The sequence below is a fragment of the Saccostrea cucullata genome, unplaced genomic scaffold (assembly GCF_032062105.1).
Source record: "Saccostrea cucullata isolate Sc308-1 unplaced genomic scaffold, CSIRO_AGI_Scuc_v1 ctg3051, whole genome shotgun sequence".
NCBI classification, from domain to species: domain Eukaryota; kingdom Metazoa; phylum Mollusca; class Bivalvia; order Ostreida; family Ostreidae; genus Saccostrea; species Saccostrea cuccullata.
Window position 1 is genome coordinate 127,640 of NW_026922388.1, and position 18,006 is coordinate 145,645.

The 18,006-nt window shown below is 33.8% G+C and overlaps 1 protein-coding gene, 1 long non-coding RNA gene and 2 pseudogenes across 2 annotated transcripts; 1 reads left to right on the forward strand and 3 right to left on the reverse strand.

Annotated features, from left to right (window-relative positions):
- Window positions 1–1,667: 1,667 nt before the first annotated feature.
- LOC134261714 (probable ATP-dependent DNA helicase RecS) lies at window positions 1,668–3,912 on the forward strand (annotated as a pseudogene).
- Window positions 3,913–5,484: 1,572 nt separating this feature from the next.
- Window positions 5,485–6,273, reverse strand: LOC134261715 (uncharacterized). The gene is made up of 2 exons (XM_062744116.1): window positions 6,174–6,273; window positions 5,485–5,889 (listed from the first exon to the last, which is right to left on the reverse strand). Exons 1-2 carry the CDS (start codon window positions 6,258–6,260, stop codon window positions 5,485–5,487), a joined length of 492 nt encoding a protein of 163 aa, XP_062600100.1. The 5' UTR covers window positions 6,261–6,273.
- A 10-nt stretch (window positions 6,274–6,283) lies between these two features.
- LOC134261716 (uncharacterized) lies at window positions 6,284–7,757 on the reverse strand (annotated as a pseudogene).
- A 255-nt stretch (window positions 7,758–8,012) lies between these two features.
- Window positions 8,013–10,075, reverse strand: LOC134261709 (uncharacterized). The gene is made up of 3 exons (XR_009990872.1): window positions 9,681–10,075; window positions 8,286–8,311; window positions 8,013–8,123 (listed from the first exon to the last, which is right to left on the reverse strand). It is a non-coding gene; the product is annotated as an uncharacterized LOC134261709 (long non-coding RNA).
- Window positions 10,076–18,006: the final 7,931 nt, after the last annotated feature.

Here is an 18,006-nt window from a genome sequence, read left to right on the forward strand (position 1 = left end):
AAGGTCTTTCGTTTCCAACGGAAGACCTTCTACTGATTCTGATGATTAAGATTATTCTTATTATTCTTTTTTTTTTCTTCCTAGACGCCAAGTTTGAGGCCTCATATCTCACTCATTTCTCAATGGATTTTGCTCAAATTTTCAGACATTATAGACGGTAATAAACTCTATCAGAATACTGTCGATACATTTTAAAAATTTACTTCCGCTTATGAGTTATTTCCCTTTAAACGAAAAAATTATAGGCTTTCATTTCCAGACAAAGGCTCAGAGACCCACAAAAGCTGGAGCAGAAATTTTACTGGTTTTAGATAACAGAAGGATTGAAGTTGTGCACATCGGTTTTTGTGATTTCTGTATTCAAAATGGCGCTTTATAGGGGTCAAAAATTAGAACGCGTAAAAGAGCGAAAATTAACAGATATTTTCCTTTTTATCTTGAAAACTAAAAATATTTTGTTAAGACATGTTGAATAAAAGTTGCGCGTAATTGCAAAGCTTTCATTTAATATCATTTAAAGGGGCTGGCCCCTAAAATTAGGGATCTAGGGCCCTTGAAAGTTTTTGCTTTATTGAAAACGGTAAATATTTCGGAATGACTGTCGATTATGAAGTTTTGCTTTAACATCTTATTATCTCATGAAATTGTTTTGTTCGAGTATTGTTTTAAATGAGCTAGATGCATGACCCATATATGTACAGGTAATTCTTTTCACTCAACGTAAACGCGAGCTCCTCATGCGTGAAACCAAAACAAACTTACTATAAACTAGAGCCGAGCTCGTTGCAAAGCAACGAATAGGTCTTCCGTTGGGGCTACGAACTAGAAGACGTAACCTTGAGTCGAGGTCAAAAGCCACATACTAAAGATATACAAGTAAAAAACCTTGTAAGAGAAGCAACTTACAATGTTTCGCTAGGAAAAAGACTGTAAAGGAATACTAGTGCGTGTGACCTTGATCTTTCCAAATGACCTTGTGCTAAGCAATAACTAACTCTCGTTAGAGCTAAAATTGAGATAAATAGAGTTAGGTCAAGGTCAAAAGAAAGGCCAAGTTCAAAAATGGTGATGCCATTAAATAGCTCTCATCAGTATGCATCAACATGTAAAGTTTGATAACACCATTTTGAATGGTATGTTTAAAACTGAGCTAAACACTAATTTAAGAAAAGTGAGGCATATACATGTATATAAAGTCAAGTTTAAAAAAATGTTAATGCAATTGCATAACTCTAATTAGTTACTATTAGTATATAAAGATTGATAAAATATCTTGGATAGTTTGTTTGAAAACTGAGCTTTGAACTGAGCTAAAGGCAAAGTGTGACAGAAGGAGAGAAGGAAGGACAGAAAGTAGGAAGGATGGAAGACGTCCGACAAACACCAGATGCCTTGGCCATATTCATGGCAGGGCATTACATGTCATGTATGATTGTTGGTTTACATAAAAATAGGTCGTAACTTTCAGTCTCCGAATTCAACCCCTAAACTACATGTATATATGCATGTACAAAAACGAATCAACCGACTGACATTCTCTGCTTAGAAGGAAGACATTCAATCTGATTAAAATCAGATCTTTGTTACGCTCCGAAATTCTGATAGTCGCTGTACAAAGATCTGAAGACATCCCATCAAGGGTCATGTCAGAATGAACTTTGGTGACGTAGGGTCGACCAATCAAATGCGTTCATAACAACCAATCGTGGCTATTCTTACATAAAGTATTCGATATCAGTTGAAAAATGGCGGACGTTCAAGCCTTGTACAAAATTTTACATCATTTCGGTGTCTGTACTTTAAAAGAACAACAAAGCATATTAAATGCTATGATTGAAGGAAAAGACTGTATGGCGATTCTGCCAACGGGTTTTGGTAAATCGCTACCTTTCCAAATATTTATACCTCTTATGCGTGAGACGAACCCTGGATTCAGCGGTGTGATAATAGTTTGTTGTCCTTTGGTTGCTCTTATGCAAGACCAAGTAAAAAAAGTATCAGCTGTGCCCGATATAAATCTTTCAGTAGCGTATAAAGGTAAGGGGCTTCTGTTATGATTTGACGAATGTAACGTTTTGAGAGCGATTATTGGTGTAATGATAAAATGATCAAAGTATGTCTCGACTTGAAAATACACATGATTTGGAGACATACGATGAAAAATAATCATTTAAAATGATATGTTGTAAAGTTCTTTTAACATCGGTCATTTTACTGGATACTCTACAGATTTATCTTCTTTTTTCTCTCAGGTTCAAGTGAAGAAAGTGACAGGCAGATATTAAACGGTGAAATAGACCTCATTTATGCATCTCCAGAATCTCTGATAAGTAATGCAGCCTGGAGGGAAGATATGAAGAAATTAAATGTACACACCTTAGTAATCGACGAATTTCATACAATTGCAACATGGTAATTTTTGTATACCCATTGAACATGTTGAACAGCAGTAATGTGCCACATAGGCGTTGGAACCGGGGGCTAGGGGGAGGGGCCAGCCCCCCCCCCCCACTTTTTTTCCAAATATATACTTAGTATAGACTTAGCCCCACCACTTTTTTTCCAAACATATACTTAGTATAGATATTGAACATTGCTTCGTGGGTTTAGCCCCCCCCCCCCCCACTTTCCACATACACATGGTAGTAGGTAAAAATGGGAAAAAGGAGGTTTATAGAAAATAAATTTGGTACTGAAGTTCGTATCCCCCCCCCCCCCCCCCCAAAAAAAAAAAATAGGATTTTCGTGTTTGTGAAATTGACATTTTCATTTTCGGTTCTTTTTTTTGTTTTGTTTTTGCTTGTCAGGTTTTTGAAAGGTATATAAAAAAAAATTTTTACACCTAGCCCCCCTCGCTTTGAATTTGCTTCCAACGCCAATGTGCCACAATACTTATATTATCCCAAAAGTAAAAAAATATATATACTAAACTTCATGTACCAGTTAGATAACATAAGTATTTTATTTGTAGGGGTGAAGACCAAACTGGTTTGAAGAAACAAGCATTTAGGAAGTGGTTTTCCCACATTGGAGAATTAAGATCATTGTTTCCTAAAGCAAGTGTTGTTGCACTGAGTGCTACTTCCACAGTTAAAATTCAGAAAAGAGTTGCAAAAGAGTTGTCTTTAGGTCCAAACACAGTGCAAATAGTTATGTCTCCAAATAAAAGCAACATCAAATATTCTGCATTTAAAATACCCAGTGACATTGAAATAGCCATGTCCTGGATGGTGGATGGAATCAAGCAATTGTTAATTGAATTCCCCAAGACTTTATTATACTGTACTAGTATTAATGATGTATCAAAACTTTACACTTATCTGATAAAAGAGTTGGACAGTTCAAGTCACTCCCATATTGAAATGTTTCACTCTGAAACACCTCTTACCAAAAAAACTGAAATTGTAAATTGTTTAAGTGATAGAAATGACACATCAAATACAAGAGTAATTATTTGTACTAGTGCTTTAGGGATGGGTATTGATGTGTCCAACTGCAGCAATGTAATTCTGTTTGGATTACCTGAAAACTTGGTAGATTTAGTGCAAGAAATAGGGCGCATTGGTAGAAGTGGAGATCCATCGAGTTGCCCTTATTTTATTTAATACTTATCATCTACGCAAGCTTAGCAAAACCATGAAAGATCTGTGTTCAGATACTTGTAGAAGAATGACCATTATGAAACACTTTTTGAGTGAAACCGATTTAAATGAACTTAAAAAGGAAACTGGTAAACATACATGCTGTGATGTGTGTGACAAAATTTGTAGTTGTGGCAATTGTGAATATCTCTCTTTGGAAAAACTATTTGATCAGAGTTTAATTTCCAATTCAGACAATAGTCAATCAGTGGATTCCTCTGAAAGTTTAGATGATTATTTTGATGACACACTAGACTTGAATTTGTGTTGAATTATGTTAACTGATGTATCGAATAAAAATATGTTTCCAGTGATCTAGAAATTTTGTTGTAGTACTTGCTTGTAAGAGAAAAGATTAGAAGATCAATGTCTGATAAATAAAAAGTACATTCAAATGGGGAGAAGAGGGCAGTATTGTTATCCAAAATATGTGAGAGTGATTAAATTCTACATCTACACTTTGTCAGTAGAATTATATTAAGTATGTATATTATTAATATACTTTAAGGGGTGTGGGGCCTTGATTAAAACTGTGACTTTTTTTGTCAGACATTGAACTTTTCATCTCGTGTCATCCTGAAAAAAGCATACCTGGTAATTGTTTTATTGACATTTACATCATTTTAATACATTAAAGTGACTATCCAGTACACACGATTTATTCAATATATTGAAGTTCAAATAAACATGTATAATTAAATATCTCAGTAGTAGTTGTGAACTTATAGAATTGGTCCAAATCAAGTCATTCAGAGGCTTAAGCATCAATTTCAAACACACAGTACACTGGAAGACCTAATAAACCAAGGACCTATTTGCTAAACATGTTCTGGTACAATCTTCTATGAAAAGTTCATTCACAAAATAAGACCTAACAAATCAAGATTATAGTTGCTGAAAAACTATGAGCGTGGTGCAATAACATCCTAACTTCCCAAAGACCACGGACCATATACAATGCACAATAGCAATAGCACAATAGGCAAAATAGACATACACTTGCTTGAATTTCTTGAAAATTTTATACAACTTTCCCATGCAAATGTTTATTATGTGCATTAATTTACAATATGAATGCTTACTTATTCCTGAGTCGACAAAATGGTGAAGTTGGTCTATGCCGATAAATCATTAACGGAGTTTCTTAAATGAGTTCACAAATGGATTTCTGTCAATGACAAATTTTTGACAGTGAAGTTTCCTGTTTGGGTCATAGGCAAGAATATCATTTTGCATTAAATCTTGCAAGACTTTTTTGACATCACTCTGGTAGGAAGGTAGATGATGGAAACCCTTCTTCTCACGAACATTTGCAATTTCATCAAAATGTTTCACAAATTCTACTAAATGTGGATATTCCTGGAATGAAGAATGATGCTGTCCTTTGTCTGATTTCCTGTGCAAATTACTTTACTATCACGATTCAACATTTCAAGGTACTCATCAAGGGCAATGTTGTTATTTTTTCCACCTTGAACATTAACAAATCTGTTGGTAACTAGTCTTTGTTTTTGTTCTTCTGAGAGAATTCCATTATTTGATGTTAAAGCCGTAAGATGAACAGAACCTATCAGGTATTTTACTTTGTTTGTCTTGTTGTAAAGAGGCAATTCATATTTGGCTGACCTGACGGAACGCTCGCCATCTCCCATGTCTACAGCCGTGTCCAAGTTCTTGTGAAGAATGACAAGTTTGAATAACATGACAATGTAATCCTGGAGCTGATCACTGTTCTTCACTTTAGATCTTGGCATTTTTGTAGGGATTTGAACATTGTGCTTCTTCTGTTCATGGCATTGGAGAGAACCCACACATGCATATGTTGCTTCACAAAAGTGACATTTCAAGCGTTCATTTTGAGCATTTCAGACAACCAATAGTTTTCCGAGTGTTGTGGATCATCCAAGACTTCCCTCAACTCCTTACAAATGTCATCCTGATTTTCAAAGAACCATGTCTGTAAAATTTCACATGACACCTGGTTCAACCATTCCACTTTCTCTTTGTCTGAAAACTCCAGGAATTCCGCAGGAAATGGGATGTTAGAATCAACATCAGTCAGGTCAAAATGATGAAGCAAAAGCAGCTGACAAATGGCATCAAATACAGTGTAGAAAAGGATCTTATAAGGGCGATACGAGTTCTTAACTTCACCTTTCACATCTCTACGGTTCAGCAGATTTCTGTAGTAATAGATGGTTCCAGCATCTTTTCCACTGTTTGTGTTAAAAGTCAGCTTAGCTATGGCCTATAACATATATGTTGCATTGAGTATTTGATATTAGTCAAGTTAATAAAGTATCTGATAGCAGCATGTTATAATGAAAATACATAGTGAATTTGTTCAGTGTTTCAGAAAATGTTGTGCTTGTAGTGTTGACTGAGAGCTGTACATAGAGATGTTGAAAGAGTTTTTATTATCATAAAACTGACCTTTTTCTAATCTGTAGTTTACTTACTTAACTTATCCAAAGTCACTGACATGAAAAATAATGAGACTAAGTTGTAATGAAAATCAATTTAAACAATTACCTCCAGGAAATTCATCAATCTATGGAAGTCTTCTATCTTGGAAATAAATCCTTCTAACTTTTCTTTTGTTGTACCACCATTTTTCATGGCATTTTGGGCTGATTGGGCTGTTAGTCTGTCTCCTAAAAGATTTATTTCCATACAATCAATGTTCACTGCATGTTATATAAGTTTAAACTTTTGTCATGAAATCATTTTTATAACTTGTGAAAATACATGTAGGTCTTCATTCATCATAATAAATATTGTTCATTAATTATGTTTTTTATATTGATTTTTTTTTAAATTACAGTAAATGATTAAAAAAAAGAAATACCCCAAAAAACACTGGCTCAACAATGTTTCCATCCTTGTATGGTATGTAGTCATTAGAAAGTTTCTTAAGAAGAGCAATGAGTTCTTGGGTCTTGTTTTCATTACAATCAAATAATCCAAGTGGGTACTGAAACAAAGAGTCAATGAGTGAAAAAAAAACCCAAACCTATGGCTATTCATACATTAACAAAGTCATTTAATGTGATTATTACTCATTTTCTTTAATGATATGCTAAGAACTGAATAAAAGTTATATAAGGAATGTATAGTTACTAAAATATTTACTTGGAATGTCTTAATTCCAGAAAAATGACTGTATTGATGATCCAAATGCGTTGGATAAATAGAGTTAAATAATCTTTGAAGCTGAGGATTATGCTCAATGATGGACGTTGAAAATAAGAATGTCAATTCTTTCATCAATTGTTTTTGGTCATCAACCGAGGGCAGAAATTCACCAGCTTGTGTCAAGACTCTTTCCTCTGTTTTCTGAAGTTCTGGTAAAGATGGGACTCTATTTGTACCACAATGATATTGAAGAGATGGTAGGACAGAGTTCCTCTGTCTGAGGTCCTGTACGATGGTAATACATTCTTATCCCAGTTGTCCCCCACTAATTGGTATTTCACATTCCCGCTATCCACCCAAGAGTCTCGCAATTCTTTCACTTTTAAATCTACTAAGTCCTTCCAAGTTTTTAACTTCCTATGGATGGACTTGGGATGAACACATAATCCAATATTTGACAATCGTTCAATATCCTACAAAAACAATACATACATGTAATCAAGTATCATGCCTTTAACCCTGGTGAATTACACTACATGTACACTGGAATGTGACACATTGTACAATTATTATTCTTGTAAATATTATCAAAAATATATAGCAACATAAAAAGTAAAACCTTTAACTCTTATAATAGCCCCACTGGGACTCCACGAGATAAACTGAATAACTTAAATCTATTATTTAAAAAGAACTGATATTAAGTTGATAAACTATACAATTAATGTTCCTGAGATAAAGTTTTTTGAAAACCTAATTTTAAATCAGAAAGGTTTACTTTTGCTTCATTTCTTTTTTTCTTTTTTTTTGTAAGTGAATCTAGATTGTATATATACATGGTATATGCAATGTGTAACATGTAATCAAAAGTAAGCATACCCTCTGGATGCATCCACCATGAGTTAACACAAGTGCTATCATATACTGGAAAAGAGACATTTCCTGATTTCTTCCATGCAGTGCAATGGCAACAGATACCATGATGTGGATGAATCCTTTGCTGTCACTGGAGAGCTCCTTATCACTAACCACAGCAGATAGTAATGCAAGAATTGTAGGACACCTTATTTTAAGTTCTTCTTTCAATCTCTCCCACTTAAACTGAAAGATATCTTGAAAGTCTTTACTTTGAAGAATAGACCCTGAACCCCTCTTACAAAGAGCATGTGCCTCTTTCGTAACTATTTTTGCGACTTCATCTGTAACCACTTCCGGAGGAGATGAGCAGAGGTTATTTACAATGGTCCTTTCAGCATTATTCCCTCTCACTATTACTTTGCAAATAGTTTTTTGAACTTCTGATGTAATAAGGGCTGTCTTTGTTCCACTCGGGTAATGCACATATACCTTTAGAAAAAAATAAATGAAAGAAATTAAAAATAATTTTACAAATTTTGCTTATTCTTTAGCTATTAATTGTATCTTACATCAATTATAGACTATACTAGTAATCCTTTTCTTAATAAATATTTAAGCAGAATTCCTTCAATTTTAGATAAATATACATACTGAGGCTCATTCTACAGTGTTGATATCTGTCAACAAAACAAAAAAAAGATAAAGAACAGAACTAAAATTTCATGCCAAAACAAACAAACAAACAAATAATAATAAATCAGGTGTTCAATTATCTTTGAAAAAATAAATGTAAATGTATGGGTTTGCTTTAGTGCTTGAAATATAAATTTTTATAATATCCTGATTCAATAGATGAACTATCTTTTAGATCTTTTTTAAAATGCTCATATTTAATTTTTTTGCTGCAAACATTATTTTTATGAATTATGATTTAATTTTCACATTTTGATTTAAATTTGAAGACAACAATAAAGCAATATATACTAGAGACCAATTCAATTATCATCCTGTGCCAATGAAACATGCATATGTGACAAATTCATAAATTTATTGGAATGTGTTAGAAATATCAATCAACAGTTAAGGGGTATTATAATCAAATCACTATAACTTTTCCCCCAAAATATTTTTATGTGATGTGAAAATTTGACCAACTATTTGTGAACTTTGTAAAAGGTTAACCTTAATTAATTAACTTAACTAATTTTCTTATAAAAAACACTTTATACCTCAACCTCTCCATTTTTATAATCATTTTCAGCTTTGTCAGTTATTCTCTCCTAAAATGTACATAGTAATATTCATTCATTTAATGGTGATATCTACTCGGAAAAATGTGGTCTTCCACTAAAGATGTTATTTAAAACTTTTTAGATAAATTGTGTTCAAAAAAGAATTTGTCTTATTTTTACACTTCCCATTAAATACTGGTACATTAAAGTTTATCCTGCAACTACCCCTTGCATTGACCTAATAAAGGTAACCTTAATAAACCAAAGCTTTATCCGGTCACTGCCCTAATAAAGCCTCGTGCATGTATTCTGACGTTCTAAAAGCGTGAACGTCACGTGCTCTGCAATGTTTACGCCATGGTTCCAACTCCAGAGATGTGCCTAAATCTGTCGGAAATAGCTTGTTTTGGATGTTCAAATTTAAAATTTTGTTGCAGGATAAACAAAATACATGATAACTGTCTTGAAATATAAGCGATATTTGGGCTCGGGTCGAAAACATAAGAGGGCTCGGCAAGCCTCGCCCTCTATCACGTTTTCTTACCCTCGCCCAAATATCGCTTATATTTGCGACAGTAACCATGTATTTTATATATATTAGAAATTAATACGTGATGTATTGGTACAAAGATCACATGTTTTTATACAATGCTATGTTTGGGGGTTTTTATAAACATTAGGAATTAAGGCAGGTTGTTTTGGAAAATCCAATATAGTTTTACTGTACACTGCTCTGCCATTGGAAATTCTGTTACAATTTCAGCTGTTACCTGTTTGAAGTGTTTGAACGGTGATTAATAATGTTGTTACTTACCTCTACTATTCTATATATTTCGGTTGAATCAATTTGTGCCGAGACGTTTAAGTCCTTGGATAAACTTCTTCTTACTGGTTTAGCAAGATTTGGTTGTTGCTCCGTTTCTTGTCTTTGTGAACTTCGTGTTGTAAATGTTGAAGTTATATCCCTGAAAGGCCTGATTTCAACGGGAACAACAACTTGAACACTTGGAAACTTAGTCATTTTCTTCGGCTGGACTAACGCTGGACTACTTGCCAAACGTTTCGTAATTATACCCTGTGATCGTAACGCCACTGTAAGTCTTTCCTGGGTTCTGCTAAAGTGGTTTTGTATCTGTTCTGTTAATTCTCGAACTTCCGCTCCAAGTCGTAAAGTCCTTTCTACAGATCTGTTACACTTAATACATATACCTTTTTGTCCAACGTCGAAGTTCTCCAGAGACCCTAAGACTTTTTGCAATGTTTTGCAGTCGATCGTCTGTTAATTTCAATTTTAGATTAAAACGCGTTTTAATCTCGACATTTGCCTAACGAGTCTGTCTCTCTCGTTTCAAAGCAAAAAAACAAATAACGCAAATATTCCTTGCAAGTACACCCTCCGGGGTGTCATGGGCGCGCCATTTTTTGTTAAACATTTGATACCTCTCGGGCATTTTCAATGCCACATCTGTTCCGGTAACATTACATCATCGGTTACAGATCCGCGTAAGTCGCAATTTGATTGGTTTATGCAAAGGTCGCTCTGACGCGACCCTTTATGGAATGTCGTTAGATCTTCCTTGCGACATATAAAAAAATCGGGGAGCGGATGGAAGATCTAATTTTAATTAGATTGGAAGACATTGTATTCATTTTAAGGGATGGGGTACGATAGTGACTCAAAGGAATTTAACAACCTGTCGGTCCATGAAACATTATTTTGGAATGTCTGTATACAGCTGCGTGGCTTTCTTAGAATGAAATTAGTATTTTTTGAAATATCTAAATAATTCTTTTATTGACGCCGTGATATATTTGATAGGGTGTATAATAGCTGTTCGGATATAGTGTCGTTTGAAGGTCCAACACCTTTCTTTTTAATATAACCAAAGGTTCTAGTGATCGTTTTTCCGTATAGTCGAAATGCATGGGAGAAAGAAAAAAACGTATGGGGTCGTTCAAAAACAAATTAATGAGTTGTGTTTTTCACCTACACAGACACTTTTTTCTTCTGGTTTTCCTTTTTTGTGTATTGCCGTTTATTTTGTTTACAAGTTCTTGGTTTGGACCGCTGTTCATACGCGCTACCAATGTGAGAGGAGAAAACAAGATGTTGTCAAGAACAATGACTGACCAGATAGACGTTTATATACATTGTAATCATTATACAACCAAATATCAGAGCGAATCGATAATTTAAGTACCTAGTTAAATACATAGGAATTCAATAATTAAGGGAAGAATTTAATTTATGTTTTATGATAAATAGGCAATAACGAATTTTCTAATTTTGTAAAATCGAATTCTGAAAGCTCTGAATGTATATGTTTGGTCGCTCTTCTATGTAAAAGTTCTAACATATAAAACATGTAATTATTATCGGCTGCGGTAGCGGCCAATCTTTATGTGATTGTGTTAGAGAGTGCACATGGGGAAATGAGACGTTTTTTTTTATTACTTCAATAAAATAAGTAAAAATCATGCGTAAAATATTTTAAAAACTTGCTTAAACTTAATATTAAATGTTGAAATATATTTCAATTTCATTGTCATTAATATCTCATGATCATCGATAATTTATGGTCATATAAAAAGAGTTTACATCAGATACTCCCCAGCCTGAGAGTGTGTAAGATTTGAAAAGAAATCTCTTGATTTTCCGGATAATGATGATGTGGTTAAAGTGCATGGTGAATAAAAAAATGAGGAGTTTTTCAACTTCTAGTAAAAAATGTTTTGAATTTGCTCTACATCTACAAATGACACAAAGATCATGAAGATACTTTTTTTTTTTCAATTTTGCACTGCGGTTTGCAGCATAGCCTACTCTGCAGAAACCATTAGCATTATCACGTAATCAAGATCCAGGGTATCGAGGCTCGGTCAGGCCTACACCTTCATTTTGATGACAATAAATTCTTCTTATACATCAATGAACATGATTTTTTTTAACATCGATAAATCTATTTAAGAGCAAATGCGGTAAAATTATTTTTTATTTTCCTTTGAAAACAGCCTGAAATAGAATTGAAAAACTATTTCAGCTTTGAATATCTTGACGTGCTTTCCTGCATGTGAAAGAATTTTTTTTGCTTTGCAGCAATTTGATGCTTTGCATCATTCGTACTGACACTGTACATGTACAGGCATATAAAATATTCTGTTTATTGGACCAAAATTCATTCTGTACAAACATTTTAAGTTTAGTAGCAAATAACTGCAAACTCAAAAGTGCTTAATTTCATGTTGGATTTCCCCCTGTGAATTAGAAACGTTAAATCCACTTACAATTATCATGCATACAGGAAAAAATGGTGTAAACCTAGCTTGTGTTTTTTTTTTCCGGCTATCAAAATGGCATTAAACTTGAAATGAATAAATGCACAAGCAATTACGATTGATTAAAACAAGCTTAAATAGAGTGAAATTGAATGATATGAAAGAAGTCGACATGATCATGATGATTTCAAACCCAATTTTCCATTTGTAACTATCGGAGTACACAACTGATATTCAAATCGACATACCCGCTGCTATCTGCGGACATGTGCTTGTAAATGAGGACTGGGCTACAAAATTTTAGACACAAAGCGACAAAGCTGGATGTAAACTGTTTATTACAAATACGTGAATAATAGTATATTTTAATTTATATTTTTAACGTTCAATGTTTATTAATACGAGAATGGAGAAACAAAAAGAGTGATGGAAAAAATAAAAGGTACATAATAGTACATTACATATCACAAGACTTCCATCACTAATTATAATTATTTGCCGAAGCCCCTTTTCAATTACAATTTAAATAAAATACATTAACATGGAATAGAGAAATAATTTTTGCGTGAACAGGCCAAAGAAAGCGATCACAATTCAAAATGATTTATGCACCAGTGTTTCGAATTACGATTAAATGAAAGATCGGTGAAGTATTTTTATTGATTCGATCAATTAAAAACATGACTTTCTATAAATTGATAGGTCTTTGTACACAATGGATTTTAAACACGATCACAGACACTTGCATTGTTTACGACAGGTGGCTGGTACACTAGTGACCTCGATCGACAGCGTGGGATTCGGGTGTTGGATTACATAACTGTTACAAACATCTAGGCGATCTTAGAGATCGCCAAATGTATACAACTAATGATCGTGAATTATTCGATGCATAGAGTTAAAATAACTTATAATTGTTATAATAATCAATGTAGAAAGATAGATTTAATATATTCCGTTTATGAAGACGTGTTCACTATAAAACTAATTAATAATAAATAAAAAGGAAAGACTAATCGTTATAAATAATTTAATAGTTAACCGTAAAGCACGTATAAAGCCCTATTTAGAAGAAAATTAAAATTAAATACCATAGGGTTTATTACTGATAGGAAGTTTATGTAAATTATACACATGAAGAGATCTGATATCCTTTCCGAATGAAAAACGCTACCTGTTTACCGGCCTGCTTTCAACTACATATTATGCAATACCCCCGGTATAATCGAACACAAAACATTTCATCAGATTAAAAAAGGTGTCAAAGAACAATTTTGTTCGTATAATCCAGATCGAAATATTACCGTTTTTGGTTGATAAAGCAAAAGCTTTCAAGCTCCCTAAATCCCTAATCATAGGGGCCAGCCCCTTTTGAATAGTATGATATGAAAGTCCTTGCATTTATTCACAACTTTTGTTCAACATGTCTTAACAAAATATTTTTAGTTTTCAAGATAAAAAGGAAAACATGTGTAAATTTTCGCTCTTTTAGGCGTTCTATTTTTTGACCCCTGTATAACGCCATTTTGAATGGAGAAATCGAAAAACAAAAACCGATATGCACAACTTCAATCCTTCTGTTATCTAAAACCAGTAAAATTTCTGCTCCAGCTCTAGTGGTCTCTGAGCCTTTGTCTGGAAATGAAAGCCTATAATTTTTCGTTTAAAGGGAAATAACTCAAAACCGGAAGTGACTTTTTGAAATTATCTACAGCATTCTGATAGAGTTTATTACCGTCTATAATGTCTTAAAATTTGAGCAAAATCCATTGAGAATTGAGTGAGATATGAGGCCTCAAAGTTGGCGTCTAGGAAGAAAACAAAAAAAAGAATAATAAGAACTAGATACGATCTCGTTGCCCCTATTGGCCCCTAATTTGAGTGTCCAGCCTTTTTTTCAGGATTTCATCTTAAAGCTCTTAGGATTTTGAGCACTTTTTGTTCAACAACTATTCAGATATTCTGTCTCGTTTTCGAGTTATTCGCAAAAGAAATATTTAGGGGCCAACCCTTCAACTCCCTAATGGGGACGTTTAGCGAAAAATGAAAGGTTGCATATTCTTCAGAACATGATTTTGAACATCTTTTGTTCAATATTACTTATCAAAATTCTTCTCACTTTCGAGATACATAGCGTCAAAGATTTAGCCTGCTGGCCCCTTGTAGCCCCTAATTATGTAATGTACGACTTTAAAATCATAATATACAGTTGTAGATTGTTGAAATAAACATTTTTGCTTCAGTAATGTATTACAAATTATTGACTGTTAAAGAGTTATCGAAAAAAGACTTTTAGCCCCTCTTGGCCCCTAATTTGTGTGTCCAGCCCCTTTTTCTGGATTTCATCTTAAAGCTCTTAGGATTTTGAGCACTTTTTGTTCAACAGCTATTCAGAGTTTCTTTTTCGTTTTCGAGTTATTCGCAAAAGAAATATTTAGGGGCCAACCCTTCAACTCCTTAATGGGGACGTTTAGCGAAAAATGAAAGGTTGCATATTGTTCAGAACATCATTTTGAACATCTTTTGTTCAACATTAATGTATAATAAAATATTGACTGTACAAGGGTTATCGTAAAAAGTCTTTTAGCCCCTTTTGGCCCCTAATGTGATGAGTCAGCACTTTTTTCTTGATATCAGATTCAAGATCTTGTCATTCTGCACAAATGTTGTTCAGTATGTTTTAACAAAATAGTTATATTTTAAAAGATATCATTAAAAATGTCTCAAAAAATCACTCTTAATTTGTGTCCTAAATTTTGACCCCTACCGAGCTTCCATACTAGGTACTTCCGGAAACTATCCAAACTCCCAGTAACATGGGGACATGTCCTCTATCATCACTGAAAATTTCAGCGCTCTAGCTCAAGTCGTTTGTGAGATCAATGACGGACAAGAAGGTCCGCTAAATTTTAATAAAAGGGCGATAACTCTAGACCGGAAGTGATTTTAAAAAAATCCTTCAAATGATATAAACTTCAGATTATCCTGCAACAACCCTGAAAATTTGAAGCAAATCCAACGAGCCATCTCTGAGAAAATCTTCTGCACAAAATTTGTGCAGAGAAAAGAATAATAATAATAATAACTAGAAACGATCTCGTTGCGAGCAACGAGAGGTCTTCCGTCCGCTTTAGGAAAAGAAACCCAGGAAAAATCGAGCTGAAAAGAGATTCAAAATTTGGTCACAAGGAGGATTAAACCCATGTCGCCAAAGTGAATGCGCTTTTTTAAAAAATACTTTTTTATCCCCAATGCGCTTACCATTAAGCTATTGGGAGTACTGCTCTAAATATACTTTGTGTATACTTTTGCAACAGTTCACCTGTCTAAGAATTAAAAAAAAAAGCATTCATAATTTCGTGCCAAACGCCACGAGTAAATATTCGCGCCTTTTCTTTGGACTGATCTATTAAATAGGTATGATAGCTTCAATTAAATTTAAAAAAAAAACATTCTTAGCGCCTTTATTTTATTTCGACGTTAAGAAAGTATATGTAACACATTATACACATTACATATCATATCTAGCCCAGTTACACTAAAGCAGTGAAACGGAAATTAAGTTTTAAGATTGACACTCAATTGCAACGTTCTACTGTAACGTGTCGGACCTGAGCGGTCAGTAGGTCCGTGCTCGGATTACCGAGTTTTACTGGGGATACGATTGAATGCAATATATACAGATAATAATATGACACCTGCCTGGTGTCTTTAAATCAAATGACCTAAGTGCTTTGTACAATTATATATCTTCAGTTAATACCGGCATCTGCCTGGTGCCATATGACAATTGCCTCACTATACAACTGACTATATGAGTCTGGTGCCTCTTGATTTAGCTTTTAACACCTGCCTGGTGTCTTACTGCTTACCAAGTTGCCATTTTAACTCTAGCCAAGTAGCTACAATATACTTACACAGTATTATTTAACTTTGTAAGAGCTTCTCTGTCCTAATGACAAACCTATAGCTAACGTCACACAACTATATTTTAACAAGTCACAAACTACAGCAACTTTGCACAATCCGATTTGATCGATACACCAATTGGTCTCTGTACCACAGTGGAGACACAAGCCAGTTGGCTGTACTGCCCCTTTGTACCTCAACTTAATCAATGATCATAAGTTATCAGATATCATATTGATAAAATACAACAGACTGCCTTTCTTTTGGCAACACTATTATTATTTTCTAACAGAACATCATTTATCAATAATACTTGTATAATTCTTTTGTCAATTGACCAATTAATTAATATTTACATTGATAAGCTATTATAATATAAACAAGTAACGGGACGTAACTCCTCCAACCATTTCACTACTACGTTAGAGTCGAAGTAGTTTTTTACATTTCATGTATCCTTATGTCAGAATCGTTTAATCAAACGCTCAGCTGCCTCCATAAACCCCTACTCGCGAAATGGCGGAGTTGACAGAGGCAGCCGCCATCTTGGGCCCGCTTCAGATTTTCAAATATTAATATCTAGAGTTCAGATTAACCAATAATCAAACAACTTATATAGTAAGCATCAATAGAAAGGTCTCTATTAATATTCCAAAAATAAATAAAAACTATTGGAAAACAAAAAAGTTAGAAAATACGCTTTTTTCAATTCGCATCTCCTAACGACAGGAAGTATTGACGACGAACGAAAGGTCGCGTATTGGATAGTACTTATCACGATCTATAATCCCTGAAAGTTTCACATTGATATCTTTTACCGTTCCTGAAATTAATCGCGGACAAAATGTCATTTTAAAATCAGGAAATGTCCCGTAACTCGGCACCAGATATGAATTTTCAAAAAATCGCTCAGATAGATCAAGTTCATGTTACGACACATCTTTTCTGAAAATTTCATGTAATTCCATCCAGTAGTCTTTGAGAAATCGCGTGCACAAAATTTTGGAAAAAAAATAATAAAAAGAATAATAATAATAATAAGAAACAGTAGAATAACTATAAGGTCTTCCGTGAAGACGGAAGACCTTAATAACTAGAAACGATCTCGTTGCGAGCAACGAGTAGGTCTTCCGTCCGAATTTTCGATAAGATGAGATATGATTTTGATATGATCCTTGTTAAAACATAATGATATCATGCTTTCTCTCTTTTGATCAAATCCTTTTGATTTAGATTATATCATCAATGAGTTATAGATGAAATTCTTTTGGCCCCTCTGGGCCCTTTATTTTAGGGGTCAGCCCCTTTTTCTTCATTTCAAATGATACGGCTTGTAACTTTAATGATTTTTGTTCAACAACTATTCAGAAATTTCTTTTCGTTTTTTAGCTATGCATGATAGAAATATATAGAGGCCAGCCCTTCAAGTCCTTAATGGGGCCGTTTTGCAAAAATTGAATTGTTGTATATTGTTTAAAATACGATTCTAAAGATCTCTTATTCAATACTCCTTATCAAAATATTTCTCCCTTTGGAGATAAAAAGAAGCAAAGATTTCAGCATCTTGGCTCCTTATGGCCCTTTTTAACGTAACGTATGATCATACTTTTTCAATGTTTTGTTGTAGATTGTTAAGAAAAACATTTTTGCTTTTAGAAATATATAACAGAATCTTGATAGTTAAAGAGTTATGAATTGAAACGTTATTGTCCCTCTAGGCCCCTTATTTGAGGGGTCAGACCCATTTTCTTCTTATTAAATGAAAAAACTTGTTATTCTGAACAACTTTTATTACATATCTGTTAACCAAATTTACAGGTACAAAGATATCAAAGAAAACGTGTCAAATTTTGCGAGATACTTGTGAGTCTATTTTTCGAGCCCAGGCGAGCTTCAAATATGACACAAGTGTGCACTGGAAAACATTGGTCACGTTTTGTACTTACTATAAATAT